Genomic DNA, 23,441 nt, shown 5'->3' with positions numbered 1-23,441 from the left:
TTATGTCCTTTTTCTCTCTCTTTTTTTTTTTTTTCTTCTTTTTCCTTTTCTTTTCTTAAAGATTAAAATATACAAAAATACAAAACCAGAATATTTATATTAAAAAAAAAAAAAAAAAAGAAAAGAACAAACCCAAAACAAAAGACGACAAACAAACCCAAAGATACGTCATTCACGCACGTCCTAGTGCAGGTTTCACTTGGCCTTGGCTTTGGCACGGCCTGGGGGGGCTGCCCTGGGAGAAGGGGTGTCCACCGGGGCCAATAAATAAAGGCAAGACTTGGGGGGGGCCATGGGGAGAGGGGACAGCAGCTACTAACCCGGGGACACCCTTGTCCTCTGTCCCTGGGGAGGCTCAGGAGCCGTCAGTTTTTGGAGTGTGGGATGGGCAGGAGGAGCAGAGGTGTGTGTTTGTCCTGTGTGGGTTTGATCCAGAGCCCGTGGGAAGATCCAATCTGGTGTCTGGAGCAGGCCATGGCTGGATCTATGTGAGCCCTGGGTGGGATGTGTACATGGGTTCCAAAGGAAATGCTGCCAGCAACATTCCCAGGAGCTGGTCCTGCCCCATGTCCGGTGCTCAAGGCTTAACAAAGAGTGTTCCTGCTCCATGAAGCCCTCCCACTCCCCAGCTCCGTGTTCCAGAGGCAGGGAGAAGCCTTAGAGGGGAAGAGCTGGCTGCATGAAACACCTTATGCTCTCTGGGCTGGCACTTGGGAGGGATTGGGAGAAAAACAAGTGGTTTTCTTTTGACTTGGTCTCCCCCATGCCGCAGCTCACAGCCCATGAGCAGGTGGTGTTGGTCTGACCCCGAGGGATGATCCATTTCCTCCCGGGCTGAGCCCAAATCTGGGCTCTGCTGGTGTCAGCAATTGAGCAACCGTGGAAAAACTGTGAATCCTCACACTGCCCTGGAAGTGAGAAGCCACGAGGAGCAGAGGGACCCATGGGACCGGCCCATGGGCATCTCCCTGGCGCTCCACAGCCAGCCTTTCCCCTCAGCCTCCCTCCCTGGGGAAGGGCAGGAGCAGGAGTGGGTCCCCTGCAGCTCATCCCAGCTGTGCCAGAGCCTGTTTGAAGCTCAGGAGAACAAGGAGCCATGAGCTCCTCCCTGTGATGTGGCTCCTCTGCTCCTCCTCCCCGGGACACTGCCGCCTGGCTTAATTTAGGAAAAGAATAAAGATGGATCAAATATGTTCGGGTTTTTTTAGCTGGAAGGGGTATGTTGGGTGATGCCTTCCCCTATTTTTGAAACAAGCCATCCTGATTAAAGTAGAGCTTTTCCCAGCCTGGGAACAGGGGGAAAAGGTCTGTGCAGGGACACCGGGTCCCCGCTGTCTGCCCTCCCCAGTCCTTCACCCTGCCCTCCCTCCTCTGAGCCCCCACAGCTGCCCGTTGCCTTGCCAAAGCCTTTTCATCCCGGTGGAATCCCCCCTCTCCCTGCCACCCACCATCATTCCCGGGTCTCAGGGAGGAGGGCCGAGCTGTGCATGTCCTCCTCCTCTCGGAAGTAGGCAGGTTTCCCCTGGGAGCTGGGGGACTGCTGTGCTTTCGCGGGGCAGTTGGCGACCATGTGGCTGATGCTCTGGCAGAAGTGGCACTTCTTGGGCTGTGGTGGGAGCTTGCACTCCTTGGCGTGGTGGTCCAGCCCGCCGCAGTTGTAGCATCTGTGTGAGGGGAGAGATTCCAGGAGGAGAAATGAGGTGGGATGTGCCATGGCCATGCCTTGGACCTATCTGGCTTCACAGCCAGAGCTGGGCTTTAAACAGCCCGGCTGCTGCAGGGATGTGGGCTCGGCTCTTTGGGGCCGATGGTGGCCCTGGGGTTGGTCCCTGCAGAGCCCCAGCTCTAGCAGGGCCAGTCTGGGCTCAGTGGTGCTGCTGGTACCCAGGAGATGGCAGCAAACCCCTGCACCAGAACCACACATGGGGGACAAAAATCAGCACGTCGGGGGCTTCCACCCCTCTGGCTCCATCAGGATTCTGGCTCCTGTGTCTCCAGACCCCGCTCCCAGGGTTACACAGCCCTCAGAACTTGCAGGGACCATGGCCATCAGTGTAGGGACAACCCAAAAGGTGGCTTCTCGCCAGGCTGTACCTTCCAGCCCCCATCCCACGGGTGCCACCTTCACACCAGAGGTGTGTGGGCAGAGGGAACTACACTGTGTCCATTTCACATCCTGCATCCTTGTAGGATGGCCACAACCCTTTCCTCTTTTCTTTTCCTTCCCTGTTCCTTTCTGATTAGTTTATGAGAACAGCGGAGTGGGGCAGACAGCATCCACTGGGAAAACTGGGATGAGGCATCTCCAGGAAGCCGAGATGGAGAGGATGGGAGAGGAGAGGGGGAGATGAAGAGCTGGCCAGAAACTCGCCCCAGGGCTCGCAGCCTCACCGTGGGAGACGCTGCCAGGACGTCCGGTTATTTCCTTCCCACAAGGAAGGGTTGCTCTTGGAGAAAATTACCCCTGCCCAGCACGGCTCCCTGAGCCGAGGGGAGCGGCCGCCCGGGGTGTCCCTGACCTCTGCCCTTCCCTGCTGCTTCCCTGCCCTTTCCCCACCGAGCTGCATCTGCCACTCATTAACTGCCAAAGGAAGCTGCTTTCCCAGAGGAAGGGTCGCTGCCCACCCCACCGGACTCGTGCCCATCCCCAGGGTACCCAGGCAGCTCCTGCTCCTGCCCAGGTTCAGCCCTGGATCAGCCCTTACCGGTCTCCTTTGGATCTGCGTTTCTGGAGGCTCTTGCCCTTGGGCCTCCTCTCGCTGCCGATGCAGAAGACGCCCCCCGGGCCGGTCACCCGGATGGACTCCAAACCTTTGGATGACTTCTTGAAGGTGAACTCGACAGCCTCGCCCTCCTTCAGGCTGCGGAAACCCTCCATGTGGAGCTTGCTCTGGGAGGGGAAGGATGGGGGTCAGCACAAAGCTGGGGGTGTCCACTGGGCACACGACAAGCCCCAGCCCAGCAAACACCTCCTGTGGCACAAGAGCTGCCAACATTCCCCTGTGCCTGTCCCTTGTGAGAGGACAGACATTGAGGATCAAGCTCAACCAGGCACCTTCATCTCCCTAAAATGTCTGGAGCCCTGTTTGGTAACACAGAGCATTCGGTGAGCTCAGACACCCGGCTGAGTGGGACTCACTGGTTTAAGGGCCAGCAGAGACAGCTCAGACACAAATTTCAACAAAATATTGGCTGTCAGCGCTGCAAAACTACTCCCTTCTCCCACCCAGCCCCGTGCTGGGAAGCAAGAGCTGCTCCTGCACCTCCAAAACATCATTTTAAAAATACAAAAGGATCTCGAGGCTTCGCACAAGCACAGCCATGGCAGGACCCACAGTAAAGCCAGGAGGCTGGAAGCTGGCACTGCCAGCCCCCTCACTGCAGCTCACCTCAGTTCAAGCCATTTAATCACCTCCAATAATTAATTAAGCAGCCATTTGGCCCGGGATTATCACTGCTGGGAGTTTCTCCCACCCTTCCCAGGACCCCCTCTTATCCCTCCCAGGATCACCACAGTGGTCATCACAATGCAAGCCAGAAAGACCCAGGCTAGGGAGGGGGTTGTGGGATGATAGGAAAATCCTCTCCACTTTCAAGAGCTCTGTCCATTTTAGCAGAACAAATCCCTGAGGAGCCAAGCTGGGCAATGCAGGCGACAACTCTTAACACCCTGTGCCACGAGCATCACTGCCAGCTCTGCCTGAGGGCCACTCAGGCATCCCGGGCAGCAATTCCGGCACGGCATTCCCTCAACTCCGTCAGGCAGCAGGAGCCCAAACGACCACGACCAAAAGAGTTAAGGGGATTTGCTGGCAGAGGGAGGAGCAGCTCCAGCGGGCTGGGGATTCCCAGCAGAGCCGGCGCCAAACGCCTGCGCGGCTGCGGCAGGACCCTGCATTTATGAATGGAGCATCTCCCCCCATTCATGGCCCGGAGAGTTCCCGTCACGTGGGGCCGTGCTCGCCCATTCTTCCCGCACGGAGCCTCTGTGTGAGCGCTGCCCGGGACAGGCAGGCACGGTCTGTTCCCATCTGCACCCCAAATCTCACCAGGACCCACGAGGGAGCACCCCATGTAAAAGCAGAGAGGGAAGGAACCGAGTTGTTGGGTTTTAGGATTGAATTTTTCCTGGGGGGTCTTGCAGGATGTCCATGGGCCTGTGGGGGAAGTGGGAACGCAGCAGAGCTCAAGGAACAACCCTTGAGACCCTTTTTTTCTGCTGTTTCCCCCCTTTTCTGTGCCTGGTGGACCAATTCTTCACGGGACAAACCCCATAGGCTGGGCCAAGTCACCCTTGCCTGCTGGTATGGGATCCAGAGCAGGCCAGATGGGATTGCCCTTTGCTCTCTGACCTGCTCCTGCTCCCAAAAGGGAGAATCATACCCTAAGCCATGAGGTCCCCAATGACAACAAGGACACGACAGGGTCTCATGGCCACCTCTGCCCACCCAGGGCAGTTCCAGCACCACCTACCCCTGGCAAAGCCCCTGCCATGCTCAGAGGGGCCCCCAACCACTGCTCCCCAACCCCAACCCAGCTCCCCCCCAGTGCTGAGCATCCCCCCAGCAGGAGCACAGTGCCCAAAGCCTCGACCAGCACATCAGAGGAGATGCCTCAGCACCTTGGGGTCAGTCACCCACCCTGCCCTGTCCTGTCCTGTCCCCGGCGTGTGAGGTGGTTTGGGCGACAGGAGCTACCACAGATGGGGAATTTGCCCCACTCCAGCAGCAGCCACAGGGTTTTGGGAACCAGGAGGGGCTGAGCATCATTCCCTGGAGGCCGGGGGACAAGACCAGCCACCTCCTGTGGCTGCTTTCGGGGTGTTTACAGCCCCAGCTGGCCCAGCTGTGTTTACACTGCGGGGATGAAAACTCCCAGGCGCTCTGGGACAAAGCTGAGCCGTGGCAGGGGGGACCCTGGCGCACAGGCTGGGCCCCCCCAGCTGAGCCCACACCTTGGGCACCATCGCCCCGGTGCCAGGATCCACCCCTGCCCAGCCATTCCGGGGAAGAGGAGGGCTGGGGCAGAAGCTGCTGCAACATGACGGGGGAAGCGATTTATTTTCCGGGAGCGGGCGAGGATGACAACCACCCCCCCAGCCCCCTCTGCCAAAAGGCCAAAGGAAACGCCCTCTCCCCAGGGAAGGGGGGGGACAGAGGCTGGGGCGCCCCAGCTCTCCCCCCCTGCCGCAGCCTTTTGATGTGAGCTGCAGAGTGGCTGGTGGTCCCTGCGCATCCCCCCTGCCCCCTTCCCAAAACACACACATTGCTGGCATTCCTCTGTTATCAGATAGGTAATCAAACTGCAGCCCATTGAATTAGCTGCATACCTCCTGCATCTGAAAGGAAGGGGCCCAGAGCCCCTGTCCCACACCACACACAAAGCCGGAGCCTTCCCAGGCCTCCACACACCCACACCCCCCCCCCCCCAAAAAATAAAGAGAGGAAGGGGGGGATTGGAGCGAGCCGGGGATGCTGGGGATGAGGGGGAGCGCAGGGGAGGGCCAGGGCCGGGAGCCACCGGCCAGCGAGAACAAAGGGCCGGCGGCGGCCGCGCTCCCGCTGCCCAAATTCCAGGAGTTCCAGGCCCCGGCGGGGGGAGGAAGGGTGGCCGGCATGGCCACGGCCCCTCTGACCCCCTCCAGCCCCTCCACACACCAACCCTGCGTCCAGCTCACCCGCTGCGGGAGAACTGGGGCTCACCCGTTGGGTGCCAGGGTTTGGGGCCCGGGTCCCTTGGAGGAGCTGGGGGGTCAGTCTTGGGGATATGGTTTTGGTAGGGGGGGTATAGGGTCACCCTGGGCTCGGGATCACAAAGCAGTGCCATCCCAACTGTTTTAAAGCACAGCCTGGTGCAAGGATGTCCTTGTCATCATTAGGGTTTGGGATTAAGCAGCAGGACAAGGAACAGCAGCAGAGCTGGAGCACCTTCCACCACTGCCACTCCCCCCACCAAGGCACCCCTTCACCAGGCATCACAGCGTGCTTTTCCACCCCAGGATCCACCCAAAGCATCCAAGGATGCTTTTCCACCCATCCTTTTCCTCCGTAGCTGATTTCCTCCGTAGCTGATTTCCTCCGTAGCTGATTTACGGCAGACAAAGACGCAGCACGTGAGCGGCCGAGCGCTGCCCACCCCCCGCCCTCCACGGCACTGGGTGTCCCCCACACCCCCCTGCACGTGGGTGCCTTCACCCCTCCTCTTCCTCCACCCAACAAATCCTTCATCACGGATCCCAGATCCCTGTTGAAGGGGTGACACCACGGAGCACCCCAAATCCAGCCGCTGCCCCCCAAACTGCCGAGCTCTGGCTCACCCCCACCCCGCCGGGCTCCGGAGGGGCTCGGTCGGCCCCGGGGTCACCATTGTCCCCGCGGCCTCCCCACAGTGACACAAGGGGACGTTTATTCCCAGCCAGCCCCGGCCACTCAATCAAACCATCTTTGTGTCCCGCGGGGCCTGGGGCGGAGCGGCCGCTGCACCTCGTCCCTCCAGCAACGTTTAAACTGAGATCCCTTGGAAAACAAGCCGGGCTGGGATGCTGGGATAAGAGTGGCTGTGCCAAAGGCACGTGTGGGCCCGGCCCAGAGCATTTTGGGGGAGCCCAACCCCACTGCAGTGCCTCAGTGAGCTGAGACACCTCACTCTGCAGAGGAGGGTCAGGAAAAACAGCCCAGGGATTGCTGAGCCCTCAGGAGGCCTGTGCCCCATCACTGTGGGTACCACGTTGGTGGTGACCTCTGCATGGCACAGCTCGATGGCAAACAGCCCCCAGAGCAGGTTTTGGCCCACATGGAGTAGTGATTCAAGCCCTGGGACAGCAGGGCCGGCTCAGCTCCCCACCACTGGCCACAAGGCCAGCAGGGAAATGTCCCTTTGCCTTCCCAGCCTGCGCCTGGATCCATCCCTGAGCAAAGCCTTTCCTTGTCTCCACATCACACAGCAAATCTTTTCCCAGTGCCAGAAGCTCCAGGGGCTGGTTTTGGGCTCACACACATAGGGGGCTCAGAGCAGGAATCATCCCAGTCCCTTCCTGCAGCTCAGACCCCCATGGGAGCAGCCAGTGGATGCTGCTTGGGAATGGGGGTCCTGCCTCAGCTCCAGGAGCTGGTGCAGAGATCAAGAGGGAGTTGGGTGTGGGAGCCCTCGGGAGGAGCACGGGGGATTTAACATTAGCAGATCTTTCCAGTGCCTCCTTGGTGCAATATCCCCGTTTTCTTTTTTCCCCCAGTTCAAGTAAAATCAAAATAAAGCTATTTTCCTGCCAAAGTAACTATGTTTGCTCTTAATTCTCCACCACAACCCAGTAAAATTAAACTCCAAGTACCAATTCTGGGGGAAAAAAAAAAAAAGAGCATCTACCACAGAGTTTAATCCATCAGTTTCCTGTCCTAAATCCTTTTAGCTCCTCTGGCTGTATTTTTCCCCACCAAAACCCTCCTGCGCTTCGCAGGGGCAGCTAATTGGGATCAGGGGCTGCGTATTAATTTTGTGCTCCCCTATTAAGGCAGGAACGCGGCCGGGAGCAGCGGCACATCTTCCAGTGGTGATTTCGGCTTCAATCCCGCTGATTCTTAGGTGCCAGTAAATAGGGAAAAGGAAACGTCGGAGCTGGACCTGGGAGCGGCGGGGACAGAGGCTCGCCAGGGCAGCAGCTCCATCCCAGCCCTCCCCAGCTCCATCCCCACTCCATCCCGGGAGCAATCCCATTCATTTGGGCCATATTATCTAAGAAACCATTCCAGGGTGTTTTCTCTCCCTGGGGCAGGGAGGGGGAGCTGGGGGAAGGGATGTGCCTGCGGCCATCAGTTAATCTTTAGACAGAGACAGGAGGCTTTTTTTGTGTGTGTGTGTGAGCGTCTTGAGGGAGTTTCAGGGGTGGAATAAAGCAGCTCTCTTTCGCTATTTCCCTCAGGATGCGGCGCATGAGCGGTGCAATACAATTCTATTCCAGCGGTTATTAAAAAAAAAAACAAAAAAAACCCCACAAAATAATAAATAAAATAAAATAAAAAAAAAGAAATTGCTCCTATCCCTCCCTCCCTCAGAAGCAGAGATTCCAAGGAGCATTTCTACCCCTGGGGATCTCTGGAGGGGGGGTTGTTCCCTCCTCATTGCAGGGGGGTTGGACTAAATGACCTTTAAAGGTCCCTTCCAACCTAAACTGCTCTGTGATTCCATGATCTCTTCCCGAGGGACGTGTGTAACCCTGGTGCCCACCCAGCTCTGTGGGTGACCCTGGTCCCGCAGAGCAAACACGGGAGAGATGCACACGAGAAAGCAGGAAAAATGAGATCCTGCACGTGTCCCATACCTCTGTGAGCATCACAGTCCAACTCCAACTCAAAGATTCCCCCTTTCCTTTGCTGCCCCCCCTCCAGCTCTGCACAAACCAAACCCTTCTGGTCGGATCCTGCCCCAACAGGGGACCCCAAGGGAAGGTTGGACCCTGCTCCCTGACAGAGAGGCTGCCCCTTGTTCCCCTGCCTTTGCTCTCCTGCACAGTCAGGGATGGAGCTCCCTCCAAACACGTGCTTTTTTTTTTTAGGACCTCACGTCATGCTCACGTGGATTATTATTATTATTATTGTTATCATGGCCACATGCAGGCAGATGGCAGGAGCACAGGTGGGTGACAGCCCAGGTCAGCTCGGCCAAAATCCACGTCCAAGGAGCCGCCATCCCCCTCCATCCCACCCCTGCCCAGCTGAGTGGAGATGGAGCCCCTCCACCCAACCTGACCCCCACGAGGCTCCCGGGGACAGCAGCACCCAAGGGATCACAGGGGGACTGGAGTCTCTCCCGTGCTGGGATGTGCCCAACTAGTTCCACGCTGCCCTGGGCACTCGGGCAGGGCAGCAGTGCCACACCCCAGCAGGTCTAACCATGGGCACAGCAAGGACGCACAGGACCAGAGAGACACCAGCGACCAAACACCCTGCAGCCACAGCAGCCACAGGGTCCCAGCAGTGCCCAGCAGCTCTCCTCACTAAAATCATAAGGAGAAATGAAAAACCCACCTGACTGCCTTTATCAAGGATTTAGACCTGCTGGCTTAGAGAAACACTTGGAGCCAAGCTGTGGAGAGCAGCAATTCCCAGGGGTTGGACATCCCCTTCTCCTCTCAGCTGGGCCCCATCCCAAAATCCCAGCCCTGCTGGTCTGTGTTCACTCCTCCAGCTCCAACAAGCAGCAGCAAGCCTTGGGGCCACAGGGTGCCCCAGTTTTCTCCTCTCCCTCTTTCCAGGAAGCCTTCCCTGGCAGCCCCACACTCCTTTAAGAGATGCCCAAAGCCCAGGAGCTGCATCCCGAGGGGACCACTGCAGCTTTAGGGTCTTCACCATCACCACCCTAATTTCTGCCACCTCAAGACCCCCAACCCCTTCACGGGTGCTGCTCAACCCTTCACCTCTCTGGGACGACCTGCTCTGCTCCTCTGTGCTTTATCCCCTCTGTGTCCTCACAGCCCCCAAATGAATCCATCTCCAGTGTCCAGGGGAGGCATTTGAACCCAAATGCCTCATTTTTAGCTCACAATGCGAGGGAAAGGCAGCCCCGAGGAGCCCTGTTAGTCTCCTGTCCTGCCGAGATTTTAATCTCTTTGTGATCAGATAAAGGCAGAGGGAGATGGAGACGCGCTCCCTGCAGAGAGGGGCCATTCAGACCTGGTTCCTGTAATAAAGTGATTTAATAGATCTAAAGAGGCCAATTCCCTTCTTTCTCCCACAATTACTTCCTGTGGGTCATCATTCACATATGTAAATGAAGAGGGGAAGGATCGGGGTTTTGGGGGCTCTGGGGTGCTAAGCCCCAAAGGCCGGTTTGGGGTACCCTGTGTGGAGCGGGCAGTGGGTGCTGGGCAGGGCACCCCGAGCCCTGAGTGCTGTCCCCTCTGGCTGATCTTGGCTTTTGCCCTCCCAGTCCTGACACCCTCCCCAGGGAGTGGACACCGGCTCCCGGGAATCGCCCGGATGCTGGGATGGGGAGAGCATCGGCAGAAGGGCCCGATTCCCCGAGAGCCACCCAAAATCAGCGAGGCTGCGGTGGGAGCCTGACTTTGGTCCCTCTCCAAGAAGGGGCCAGGGCTGAGCCAGGGATGCTCGGCAGTGGGAGAGCCGCCGGCATCAGCTCTGGCTGATTCACTGCAGGAGAGCAGCAACTTCGTGCCACCAGCGAAGTGGGGCAGGAGGCAAAGCCCAGCACAGAGGGGAAAGATTCTCCATCAGCCCAAAGCTGCCCCGATTCTGCTGGTGCAAAACCTCATGCTGGGACCACCCTGCCCTTCACTGCAGCAGGGGAACCCCCCCCACCCTTTACTACCCAAAATAACCCGCTTTCCCCCAGTATTCCTTGTGTTTCCCAAATGCTGCAAACCCTGCACATGGGACCCCACGGCTCCCCCAGCCCTGGAAAATGGGGGGCACCGGGAGGCTGCAGCTCTCCCCGGGCAGTGGGATGCTCCCGACAGAGACACCCCAGTTAATTCTCCTTTCCTGCAGGAATGTGAGCAAAAGCAATCAGGAAACCAGACCGTCTGGGGGCAATAAACCCCCAGGAGAAGGGCGGGGAGGCTTCTCCCCAGGGGCACTGGGTCCCGCTGTGCTACATTGAGATGCAAAGACCCATTTGCTCTCTGGAGAGCACCAGGATCTGGTTTTCCCTGGCCGATTTGGAGCCCTCTACTCCAAAACCATCTGTGTCCTGGCCTGGGATAGTAACTCCTAACAAGGCACTTTGCCCACACCACAGCTGAGGGAGGAGGGATTTACATCTCCCCTGGTCATCATTTGCTTGCCAAGTCGCCATAGCCCTGCCCTGGAGCATCCACTCGTGGGTAGGGGGTGAGAGATCACCAGGAGCTTGTTGCAGCCCAGAGGCTCAATCCTGCACCCCCAGATTGCAGGATATACCCAGCTTGGGGGGATTTGGGCCCACGGAGAGCAGCAGCCTTTGAAGGCAGCTGCTCCAGGGGTTCCCTGGAGGCAGCACCATCATGCTCCTCCAAACCCACACACAAACCCACCCGTGTTTACTCCAGAAACACCCGAGCCCCTTTCGCTCGTGCTCACTCTGCTCCCCAGCCCCACGGCAGCTGCTGTCCACACTCAGGGACCACGCTCACCCCACAGACCCCCGTCCACACGAGCTGGTGCTGAGCCCCACATCTCCCTCCCAGTGCTGGCCCCGGTTTGGGCACCATCTCCAAACCCTTTCCCCAGCCCCTGCGCGGGGTCTCCCGGCGGATCCTCCCCCGGGAGCCGGGGCGGGGGGCTCCCCCGGGAGCTGCAGCCCCGAATCCACGACTTCCCTCGGCGCAGGGTCACCGACACGCGCGGGTCTTCCCCGCTCAGCAGGGTCAAACCCGGACACGAGACTGTCACTGTCATACAGGATCCAAAGGGACACACACCCGGCCCCGCACGCCTTTGTGCCACCCGCGAGCGGGACAAGAGGCGCGGGCAGAGGTTCCCCCCTCCCGGGGATGAGCTCCAGCGGGGGAAAGCGCAGTCCCGCATCCCTGGGAGCGGGTACCGCGGGGAAACCGCCTCTTCCCCGTGTCCCTCCACGGGGCGAGCAGCGTCCCCGCTCCGGCACGTCCCGCCCGGCCCCGCGGGCACCTGCTCCCCTGGATCCGGCCCCGAGGGGCTCCTCAGGGAACAACGATGGGAAAATTAAATCGCTCGGGATCAGCTTACAGGGTCGGTCCCCGAGGACGAGCCCCGGGCTGCGGCCGTGCCTGCCCTTCCACCCGCCTGGCTCCGGGGAAACCCGCCCCGGGCGACCACGGCTGGACCCCGGGCTGGGACGGCGGGACCACCGGCCTCGCGTGGGTGCGGCGGGGGGGTCCCCATCCCGCCTCGCATCCTCCGGAGGGTGCTGGGGGCTGCACCCCCTTCCCTCCCCACGCGGGTTCCGGCCCCGTACCTGGTGCACGAAGACATCGACGGGAGAGTCCAGGGTCGCGCCGCCCTTGGCGGTCATGGAGAGGAAGCCGAAGCCCATGCGGACGTTGAACCACTTACAGATGCCGGAGCCGTGCAGTGGCTGGGATTCGTTCTCGGGCTTGGGCGAGTCTCCAGCCGGCTCCTCGCCCGGCTTCGCACCTGGCGAGAGACCCACGGAGCCGCTGAGCTGCGGGGCTGGGGGAGCCGAGGGTCCCCCCCGGCCCAGCCACCCCGCATCCAGCCGGGCAGGCCCGCAGCAGGAGCCTCAAATCCTGCTCGGGTTCCCCAGGCTGGAAAAGGCGAAAAAAATTCCAACTCCCCTCCAAAAAAAACCCCAACAGAGCGGTGAGCTCTGCTTCCACGTGTGCGTGGGGACCACCCCAGGAGCAGGGGGAAGTGAAGGCAGCTCCTGCCAGCACGACTCAGGCGGTGCGTGGGCTGGGGGCCCTAAATCCGTTTTCCCCTCAAAAACGTTAAAAACGAAAAAAAAAAAATCCTACCCCGCAAAAACCCCCTCAAAAAGCCAATTTAAAAAAAAAAACAAAAACAAAACCAAAACTCAAAAGATGAAAAAAAAAAAAAAGTATAAAAAAAGGGATAAAACTCCCTCAAAATATCAACCCGCAACTCTCCTGCCCTCAGCAAGCCACGCTGGAGAAACTCTTCCCTACCGCCAGCATCCCCCTGCTGCACGGGCCTCCCCCGCTCCCAAACACCCCCAGCAGCCACCTCCGGCCCCAAACTTCTGGGCTCATCCTGGGGCTGGAGGGGGGATGAAAAAAAAATGATATATCCCCCCCTGCGAGCCCCCCGGTGCTGCGCGGGGGAGAGGGGCCGCGCCGGGCCCGGCCGCGCTGCTGGGGCGCAGCGGGGCTGGGTGGGCCGGGGTCGGGGGGTCCCTGCGCCCCCCAGCCGGGCTCTGCCGTCGTTATTAATAATCACGGAGCCGAGGCGGGCTCCGACAATAATATAACTTAACCTGCAAACTGCTGGTTGGAAACAGACCCCATCCCGACACTCGCTTGCAAATTCCGAGTTGTGGCTGTTACCGCCTCCTCCCTCCTCCTCCTCGGCCAGCTTTGAGGGTATCAGCCCAGCCAAAAAAAAAGGAAAAAAAAAAAAAGGAGGAAAAAAAAAAAAAAACCAACAAAAAACCCCAGCTTAGACCCCGCCGGGAGGGAGCCGAGAGAGGTTTGACTCCATCTTCACTCCAACAATAGGGGTGGGAGGGAGCGGGAGGGTTTTTTCAAAGGCTCCCAAATTCTCGCAGACAATGGCAGCCCCCGCCCCCCCCCTCCCGCCCCAGGACCCACCCGCGGGGCCGGGGGGCGCCGGGCCCTGCTCCGCCATCCTGTCCCCACGTGATCCTAATTAACCCCCCCTCGGTAATAGCGACACATTCCGGGAGGGATTTGAAGGGGGGGGCTGACCCCCCCCCACTTAGGGCACTTAGGGGCGAGGCCACCTGTCAAGGGAAGAGGTGACTCCCGGGGGGGCGGGATGGACAGAAGGTGGGACCACCGAGGACTGGGGGGAGTTTCCACGTCCTTTCCCCGCGCCCCCTCCCCACGAGTGGAGCCACCTGCGAGCCGCGACGGGGTGGGACGGGGGGAATCGGCACCGGGACGGGCTGATGCCCCAGGGCCTGGTGGGGGGCTGTTTTCTAGGACAGTGGGGTCTTCCTGCACCCCCAGCCCCATCCCGTGTCCCGCGAGTGGGTCGCGCACCCCCAGGGCCGTGTAACCCCCCGGGGACCGCTCGACCCTTCAGGGGATGCGCGACCCCCGTCCCGGCGGCACCGGCGGACCCCGGCGGCGGGGAGCGGTGCCGAGGCGGTGCCGGGGGCGGGGGGCGTCCCGTCGCCCCCCGGGCCGGGCGGGGACAAAGGGCGAGTGACCAGCGGCTGCATTTCCGGCGGCGGACAATGCCCCGGCCGCGGGGGCACAGCGCCGCCCGCAGCCCCTCCCGGGGCTGTGCCCGGGGGTCCCCCCGCACCGCCCCCCGCACCGGGCTGAGCCCACGGTGCCCCCTCCTCCAGGGGGAAGTGTGGCTGGGGAGAGGGGGGGGTGTTTGCGCCCACCGCGGCCGCCCCACGCGGGACTCGCCACGCGTGGTGTCATCGCGCGGGGTATAGGGGGGGGGTCACTGTGCGGTCACTGGGCACGGCGGGGACCGCGGTGGTGTCACCTGGGGGGGGACCCCCGCGCCGGGCGGGTGCTGCCGGTAAAATCCCGCGTGGGGAATCCCCGCGCGAAGGCTCCGCAGCCCGCGGGGCCCCCGGCGCTGACCGTGGTGCTGAACCGGGAGGCCCTGTCCAGGGTCCTGGCGGCGGCCTTCCTCCTCCTCCTGCCCTTGTCCTTCTTCCTCCTCCTCCCCCTGTCCTTCCTCCTCCTCCTCCTCCTGTCCATCCTCTTCCTCCTCCTCTCCTCCTCCTCTTGCCCTGCACACTCGGGGGCTCCGGGTTGCCCCTTTCCCGCAGAGCCGAGCTGGACTCCCACCCGCGGGTCTGGCGAGACAGCAAAGGAGGAGGAGGATGGAGGAAGAGGAGGAGGTGCTGGACTAAGATGCTTTTTCTCTTTGGGGATTTTTCCAGCCGGTCAGGGCTCTGCCAGCTCCCGCAGCAGAGGTGAATCAGCATCCCACGGGACACAGGTGGAGTGGGGGGTGACCCACCCACCCGTGACGCTCACAGGTGCCATCTCATTTTACACCGATTTTAGCAGGGATAGACCGGGCTGGGGAGGAGATTCCACTGTTCTTATTCTTAACATCAGTCCTCAGTTGAGCCCTCAAAGCCAACAAGCAGCCCGTCGTCTGCAGCAGCAGGAGAACAGAGTCTGGCCAGTGCTTCCTTTGGGATTCCCACTCCTTATCCCCCCAAACAGACCCTGGCAGCCTGCAGAGCTCCCTGTCTGGGACAGGGCTGGTGGAGGGGACAAGGCTGGTGACAGTCTTGGCATGAGGGAAACCACGATGCCTGTCCACACTTGCTCACATTCGCATTCCCTCTCTACCTGCCAGCACCCACAGCTGTCCCTGGTGGAGATCCGGGATCGTGGTCCTTCCCAGTGTCTGTGGAGCCAGGATGCATCTGCATCTCCTGGCAGCAAGGGCTGGGTCTACAGGCTGTGTTTATTCTTATTTTCCTCTCATTTGTAGGATAATTGGGACAAGAGAGAAAAAAATAACCCAAGATCCACCAGAGGCCCCTCCATATGGCTCCATCCTTCCCAGTTCATCCCTCCTTCAATCCCAGCTCCTTCCCCACTTTCCCCCTTTTGCCTGGGGTTTGGGGAAGGCACAGCCAGTTTCCTGCATGTTTAACTCTCGTGCAGAGGTGTGAGGGTATGGGGGAAAGACGTGGTGAGAAATGAGCCCTTGCTTTCTCCAAAACCAAATCCTTCAGAAAATAATCCACTACCCTGCACCAGCTTCCCCCTCCAGCCCCTTCCTGGTGGCTCAGCAGTCCCAGAGGCATTTTCCTGTAACTATTTAATTACAGCAGTTGCAGCAGCAACTTCCTCGGCTTCCCCCAATTTCTGCCCATCCTCAGTGACTTTCCACCCGTGCGACACAGCCACATCCCCGATCGTGGCACTTCCAGGCAGCGCCCCTTTACATCCCAACCTCATCTCCCCCAGTGCCGGTGACACATCCCTGCGTCATATTTCTGTGTGTGGTGTATTTGTTTTGGGGGCCTGTTGAATGGCAAATGCGAAAGGGAAGGGGACTCCTTCCTGTTCTTTCAGAGCCGGTTGCTGTGCCCTGCTCGGCTTCAAGGGAATAGCCGGCAAAGCGGCCGCTTTCACAAATAATGGCTTCATTAGATTGAAAGAAGTGGACAGTGACCTCACTGAAATGGACTTTCTGACCCCTGCTGACCTCTGGCCCCGGCTCTGACAGCCTGTAAATCTTCCCCCTCGGCACGGCCGGGGCGAGGGCAGCGCTCTGTGGAGCCCAGTGCTGGCGGTGCTGCCCATGGTCCGGCACCACGGAGCTGCCCGGGGGCTGCCTGGCTCCATCCAGCCCTGAGCCCGGCAGGATGAGGCCTCAGGGATGTGCAAAGTCCCAGCACGTGGGTCACAGCTTTGGCAGAGATGGAGATTGGTGTCCTCATGGTGCTGCAAACCCCACCAGGTGTCCTGGGGGGCTGAAGGGCCATGGAAAATGATGCTATGGGGCTGAGGTTCCAGCGCCATCTCCCAGCACAGTCACTGTCACCACTTGCCCATTGGGAAGAACCCAACCAGCTGAAAAGCCTTCGAGCCCCTGCCAGGGAAAACTGATCCCTCTCCCTGCGCATCCCACAGGCACAGCCTTCCTGGCTGCACAGAGACACACAGACCTGCTCTAACCCCCTCTGAGCCCACCTCCACCTCCCTCCCGTGGGCACAGACTCTTCCCACAGCCCCCAGTGCCTCCTTCCCCACCCACCCTGGTGACGACCACCCAGCCCTACCATCCCATCTGCTGGTGGGGAAACTGAGGCACGAGGGGGGATCTATGACCAGTGAGTGCCTGTACAATGGGAACCCATGCCAGGCACTCCACCCCACCATGGCACGGCCCCAGTGCTGGCAGAGAGCCCCCCGCATCCCAGTGCCACCCACCTCCCTCCTCCCCATCCTTCCACGCTCGCTGCTGACCTTTGGCTACAAAGCAATCAATAATGGAGGCCACGGTGCTGCTCCTTCCCCTCAGTGGCCCCCTGTGCTCCCCTGCTCTCCCTGTGCCTCTAACAAGCCCGGCTGGGATTGAGGGATGCTCTGACACCTCCCAGCACTGGGATCACAGGGATGGGGCACACTGACACAAGTGTGTTCCCAAGGATGCTCTAACCAGGCACCACCTTCCCCACACCTCAGAAATACTCCCCTGGGGCTCCTTTCTGGTTGCAGGGGGTCGGTGGGTGCCCCACAGCTCTGGGTTTGGGACACTGGGCTCCCCACAGTTGGGATGGAACATCCTGCTGCCATCCCAAACAGGACTCACCAGGGCACTAAGCTTGGCAAGGGAAGGGTGAGGAGCGTGCCTGAGGGGTGCCCTGTGGGGTGCTGCCTGGTGCCAGGCTTCCCCCAGCTTCCTGCCTTTCCATAAGAAAAAGGTGGGTAGGGACAATCCTGTCCCCTGGCCTGGAGCGATGGGTCGTGCCCAAATTCGGCAGCTCCCTTCTGTAAAAGCCCTCGGGCAGCAGCTGATTGATCGGCTGCAGAGCGGGGATTGATCAGGATTTCAGCCCATACATATTCCTGCTCCCTGATAAAGGGGAATCGATAGCTGAAAGATATTCCCCTAAGGCAGCAGATCCCCACAGACCAGGGCTTGCAAGCCTCCCCTCGCCCCCTCCGTCCCCCCACCCCAGTTCAAACCTTGCTCCCCCCGACAGCAAACCAGGCAGTGGGGGAGAAAATTGCTGTGGGGGATCTGGGGAGGGGGAGGCACAGCAGGAGCCTCTGCTCCCGTGGCTGGTTCTTACCTCCCAAAGCACTGGCCTGTCCTGCATCTTCCTCCTCTCACTGCTGGTTTTCCTCCTTCTTGGGGTGCTTGGGGCACATCAAGCAAACCAAACACCCCCCAAAGCCCAGTGCAGCCGAGCTGGCTGGTACATCCACAGTCATCACCTCTAAAGACCAGCACGGCTCTGGCTCGGCCCCTCCCCAGAGCTGGAAACTCGTTGCAGGTGTGGCCACAGCTGCACCTTTGGGGTGCTTGTCCCCTGGGAATGGGGTACAGGCACCCACGTTCACTCGGGGGAGGGGGCTCTGCCTGCAGGTGACACAGCCTGTGGGGGTTTCCTTTTCCTTTTCCTTTTCCTTTTCCTTTTCCTTTTCCTTTTCCTTTTCCTCCTCCTCCTTCCCTTTCCCCCTCCCACTGCTACCTTCTCATTTCCCCCTGTCTGGAGGGAGGGTGACAGCAGGACCCCCCTGCAGCCCCCGGGTGCTCTGGGGCTCCCCCCGGCCCTGTTTTCCCCGCTCCGGGCGTTGCGGCTGAGCCCGTCCCCCGCCCCGCTCAGCGTGCCCCGGACCGTGTCCCTCCCTTTGCACACAGTGACTCAAAGCCCAGGCTCGCCCCAGTGTCCCTCCAGTTGCCCCAGCGCCTGGGGAACTGGTTTGCTGCGGGGAGGACCCTCCCCAGCGCTGACTAAACCCTCCCCGGTGGTGCAAAGGGACGTGGAAGGGAGATCCCGCTCCCCGCAGCCAGCTGGCTCGGCTGGTTTGGCACGTACACATGCTTACACACGCTTATACATGCTAAACACACGCATGCACACACAGTAACAAACACACTAACACACCGCAGCCCGTCCTGGGGCCGCCGGGACCCCCCATTGCTGCTCCTCACTGGATCCCACACGGAGGGATGCAGGGGCCTGATCCTGCTCATGTGCTGGAGCCACGAGGATGGGCAGCCAGTCCCCTCACGGGTGCTCAGCCACTCTTGGGGTCCCCACGAAGGGCACTGGAGGGGGCCCAGGGCTCTGCCAAAACCCGGCTCCGCCTCAGTTTCCCCAGCACGTGAGCGGTGGGGAACCCGGAGCTGGGTGGCCCCGGGCGACCCAACCGGAGCTGAACTGTGGCCACCTGCGCCGGGCTGGCGGTGGCCAGGGAGGCTCTTGGGCTGGGCCGGCAGCCGGGAGTGGTGGCCCCGGGGTGAGGCTGGCACCGCAGCGGGCTCCCGCGGGGCTGGGGAGGAGAGGGAGGGCAGGGAGAGGATGCAGGGCGGGTGTCGGCTCTGCTGCGCTCCGAGCCCTGCCGGGACAGGGCTCTGCGCCCCGGGGTCAGGTCTCCTGTGGTGGCCCAGGGTTACTGTGACCTCCGTGCCACCCCCAAGCCAGTGTGAAGTCCCTCGAGAGCCCCAGCTCCCTGAGACCTGGGAGACCTCCCCGCATTAGGAGCCTCCCAGGAACGTCCTGCCGTCCTGGGGGCTCCACGTGGGACCCCCACGATTAATCCGGGTGCAATCACAGCCCTGGGGAGCCCCAGCCCCTCACCACAGTGTGTTGGGACCCTGCCAGCCCCACGGCCCGAGCGATGGTGGGGCCACCGTGATGGCTGGAGATGCAGTGACAAAGCTGGTCACGGAGGTCCCCTCTGAGGGACCATCGCCCTCGCCGAAGTGGGTGGCGGGACAGAGGTCCGGGGGGCCCAGAGCCACCCAGGCTGGCTGTGCTCCCCCCCGGCGCTGCTGAGTCGGAGGAAACAGAGGAGCTGGGTGCTGGGAACCAGCCTGACCGGCTCCCCGGCTGTCAGCACCTGAGGAATGCCAAACCTCCGCTGCGCCAGGGCTGGGTGCTCAGGGCTGGGTGCTCAGGGTGACTCTGCCGGTCCGCCCAGCTGTGGGGTGTGCAGGGAGCAGCACTCGATCCCGCTCGGCACGGCACGGCACGGCACAGCACCCCGCTTGCCACGGCGGGACCCTCGGCCGGCAGGTACAGGGGGATGCGGGGTGGGGGGCCCCCGGGCAAAGGCGCTGCCTGGGCTGGCCCCATTTGCATGGGTGCTGGCAGGGAGGGGGGTTCCGCGCTTCTCGGAGAGGAGGGCACCGGTTCTCCCGTCCCGCTGCCAACCGCAAGGGCTGCTCCGGTCCTTGGACCCGTGCCCCGGTTTGGCAGGCGCTGGGATGGGTTCCTCCTCCCCTGCCGGGATCAGCACTGGCCAGGGAGGAGGGATGGGGCCCGGAGGTGGGGGCTGAGCCCAGCTCGGCTCCTCTCACCTTTAGTCCCTGAATCTGGGGGGCTGCCGGGGTTGTAATCCTGCTCCTGCCACCAAAGTGCGTTCCAGGAGGCAACGGAGTGAGCTGGGGCTCCTCCGCCTCTGGTGACCTCACGACCTGGGCTGAGGGGACAGCGGGGCTCCCCTGTCACCTCTGTCCCCCTCCTCCATGTGGCACATGGCTGCCCGTGACACGGCTCAGCTGGGGGAGGCAGGGGCAGCGAGGGGAGACGGTGGTTCCCTGCCCTCCCCGTGAACCTCAGCCCGTGCAGCAGCCACCCAACCCGTGTCCCTGATTCTCCTGAAGGCGGCAGGTCCGCTCTCACCCCGCGGTGACAGGGCTCAGCCCAACGTGGCCGGAGGCTCGGCTTAATCCACGGTCACCGGCTCAAAGGCAGCAGCAGCTGCCGCCCTCAGCCCCCCTCCCCCGTCTCTTCTGAATATTAAACGGCACCTCGTGCCTTTGACTTGGGTGCTGGGAGACCTGGGATGGGTGCTGAGAGACCCTTTGGGATGACAGGAGGCAGCAAACGAGCTCAGCAGGTTGGCTTGGCTTGGCCAGGGGGGATTAATTAGCCGTGCCAGGTGCCCCGGTGTGGCAACACCACTGGATCCAGTGTGGCATGTCCGGGCGGGCAGGGATGGCCGGCAGGAGCAGCTGGGAAACCACAGGGTCTTGTCCTCGTGTCCTTCTGCCCTCCTGTCCTCATGTCCCTGTGACCCTGACTCATTACTGCAGTAGGAATTATTTTAGCAGAAAATGCGGTGCTGGGGCAGAGCAGGGCTCCGGGTGACTTCCTTTCCCAGGGCCCGTGGGACATTGAGTGGCCAAGGGTGGCACCAGGTGCAGGGCTGGGATGGGAATGACAGACCTGGAGTTCTTGGGAAAGACAGACCTGGAAATCTTTGGAAATGCAGCTCCAGGTGAGAGGCAGGATGCTGAGTCAGCAGCTCCTGCCTTCCCCCAGCACCCTGGTGCTGCACGGAGACGGTGTTGCTGTCCCAGTGCCATCCTGGGGCCACGGGCATGGCAGATGTTCCTCTCCACTGCCAGTGCACCCAATCCCTCTTCCACTGGTGAATGCCATGACCCTGGGGATCCAGCTGTGGCCCTGGGGATCCAGCTGTGGCTTTGCCCACACAGATATGTGGCCCCACCCAGGCTGGTCCCAGCCTCGAGCGGTGCTGGCTGTCCCAGACAAGGTCTCATCACCTTCCGGAAAAATGACACAAACTCTTCCTATCTGTACTGGAAAGACCTGCCAGGCCGGGGAGAGCAGGATTTGGAAGGCGCGTGGCGGCCTGGCAGAAGGGGCAGGCAGCTGCCTGCACGCAGCACTTCCCTGCCTGCTCCCAGCCCCCCGATCCCCTTAGGGACTGGGAAAGCCCAACCTGCCACCATTGGATGGATCCCATCCAGCTGGTGCAGGATAAGGCCCTCTCCAGAGGTGTCCCCCACGGAAACCTGCCCTGGAGCTGTGCAGGGAGGTGCCCCCATTCCCAGATGGGGACCTCAATTGCAGCGTGTCCTTGGGCCGACCCCAAAGCCTCATCCCTGCCACTGTCCCTGTAGCTGGGTGGTGACACCAAACAGCTCCTAATTGGGAGATGCTGGGATGTGGATGCACTTCCAGCTCCCTCCCCAGCACCTGCTGCGTCAGCTGCTTCCCAATCCCAAACCCAGCAATAAAACCCTTCTGGGTCAGGGACGCAGCCACAGCGAAGCCTCCACCAGCATCCTCCTGAGCTGAGGTGGCACAGGTGTCCCTGTCCCCTGCCCTGCACCCCAGGGACCACATCAGTGCCCACCCTGCAGCACCCACACCAGGGCATGGAGCTGGGTGCCGGGGACCAGCCTGGATCAGTGGGTGAGGGCTGGGTGGCCATCCCAGCTCGTTTCCTCGTGCTGATGGGGCTGCTGATGGAGCCATCTCACCTTGGCCGCACAGCCACAGGGAAAGGCCAAGGGATGATGCTGCTCAGGTCTCCACCTCTGCCTGAGAATCCCGCGGCTGCCCCATCCCTGCTCTCGATCCCAGCCAGGCCCTTTGCCCCACGGAGCGGCTTCCCTGTTGTTTTTTGGGCTTGTTTGTTTGCTGCATTTGCTGACTCGGCGCAGCCCTGCTGCCCGCCTGACTCATCCCTCAGCTTGGGGCACGGCACAGCTCGGGGCATGGCCCGGCCCGGCCGCATCCTGCACACTCACCTGTGCAGTGCAGGGCTCTGCCAGAGCCCACCGTGACACAGAGCAGAGCTCCCACCATCCCTCCTGGACACAGCAGGGTTGGCACGGGCAGGCAGAGGGACCCACGGTGCCCTGCACATGCCAGGATGGGTGACCTGAGCACCCCAAGATGCCCCAAATGTGCTCACGGGACCCCCCCCAAAGTGTCCTAAAGGATCGGAGGGAGGTCTATGGGGTTCGAGGGTCCGGTTTGGGGTCCAGGGCTGGTCCCCACGGGGTGGTTCTGCTCAGCTCTCCCAGGGTCTCCTTCTGTCCCTGCAGCTCCACCAGCCCCGGCGTGGCAGCCGCGGGGGCTGAGCCCGGCAGTGCGGGGTGTTACAGGGCCACGGCATTCCCTCTCCAGCCCCCCCGCATGGATCCACCGTTCCGGCACACCAAGGGCAGGGGCTTCGTCTCCAGCGCGGAGCTGAGCATGAAGCAGGCGGCCGGTGCTCCGGGGCCCGAGGGCAGGTCCCGCTTCCAGAAGGTCTCGCTGGTGTCGCGGCGGCTGGAGAGCACAGGGAGCTCCCGGGGCCGGGAGGGGAGTCCCTCCCGCGTGTCCCTCCTGCTGCAGGCCTGGGAGAGGGAGATCGTGGAGAAGACGGGGTCCAGCCCCGCCACCGTGACCCACCGGGAACACTCGTCCTCTGTCAACCTCCTCAAGGACTTCACCGCGCACGGCCCCATCTTCTCCCAGGTGTATTCCCCGGCGCAGAAGCCCCGGCGGCAGGACGAGAGGGGGAAGGCGGGGGCTGGCGGTGACATCACCCCCTCTGCGGTGGGATCCCCCCGCGAGGTGCCCGTGCACAGGGAGAGCTACGTGCACGGCACCCTCCTGCCCACCCGCCCCGCGGGGGGACCCGCGGGGGGACCCGGGGACGGTCCCGGTGTCCCGTGCGCGGCCAAGCCCGGCTGCGTCCCCGCCCTGCCCAGGGCCAGGCAGGTCACGGTGCTGCGGACGGGCAGGGACACAGCGGGGGCTGAGCCACGGGAAACCCCAAATGGGACTCACGACGCTGCCGGTGCCACGACGGCCCCGCCACAGCGGGAGAGCCCCAGGCAGGACGGCAGTGGCTCCGCTGGGGTTGCAGAGGGCGGCGAGAGCTCGCCGGGCACCGCAGAGGCCACCGGGCTGCCGGCTGAGGGATGCCCTGGGGAGAAAGACTCGCCGCAAGCTGAAGCCACGCCGGTGAACGCAACCCCGGGAGACGGCGACAGGCCTGGGGACCCACAAACCAGTATAACCAGCTCCCCACAGTGTCCCTCGGCTGACGCCGGTGGCCAGGCTGATCCGGCTGGTGCAAGAGAGGGAAGCGTGGCAGACGTGGATGGCACCATTCCAGCCACGCCACCGAGGACAGAGAGCCCCCCGGGAGCTGACTGCGACCCTAAAAGCCCCTCCTCGGAGGTGAGCGATGGTCCAGAGCCTTCATCCCAAACACCAGCACCAACAAAGGCTGAGACTGAGCTGGATGGGGATGACACGATGCGAGACCCCCAGAGCACAGCCCAAGAGCCTGAGAACACCCCAGACATGACACGAGACCCCCAGAGCACAGC

The 23,441-nt window shown here is 61.7% G+C and overlaps 2 protein-coding genes across 2 annotated transcripts in view; one reads left to right on the top strand and one right to left on the bottom strand.

Moving 5' to 3' along the window:
• Positions 1–1,450: 1,450 nt before the first annotated feature.
• LIN28A (lin-28 homolog A) lies at positions 1,451–12,955 on the bottom strand. The gene is made up of 4 exons (XM_017831075.1): positions 12,925–12,955; positions 11,926–12,104; positions 2,706–2,890; positions 1,451–1,664 (listed from the first exon to the last, which is right to left on the bottom strand). The coding sequence occupies exons 1-4, from the start codon at positions 12,953–12,955 to the stop codon at positions 1,451–1,453; spliced, it is 609 nt and encodes a 202-aa protein (XP_017686564.1).
• A 9,299-nt stretch (positions 12,956–22,254) lies between these two features.
• AIM1L (absent in melanoma 1-like) overlaps positions 22,255–23,441 on the top strand; it is a 7,957-nt gene continuing 6,770 nt past the window's right edge. The window contains exon 1 of the mRNA XM_017830998.1: positions 22,255–23,289. Within this exon, the coding sequence (XP_017686487.1) occupies positions 22,255–23,289 (1,035 nt within the window). The remainder of the gene's footprint in view (positions 23,290–23,441) is intronic.

Source organism: Lepidothrix coronata, unplaced genomic scaffold (genome assembly GCF_001604755.1).
Source record: "Lepidothrix coronata isolate B3197 unplaced genomic scaffold, Lepidothrix_coronata-1.0 Scaffold187, whole genome shotgun sequence".
Classification (NCBI taxonomy): Eukaryota; Metazoa; Chordata; class Aves; order Passeriformes; family Pipridae; genus Lepidothrix; species Lepidothrix coronata.
The sequence above is the reverse complement of the archived record's forward strand: the minus strand, read 5'-3'. Positions and strand labels throughout refer to the sequence as shown.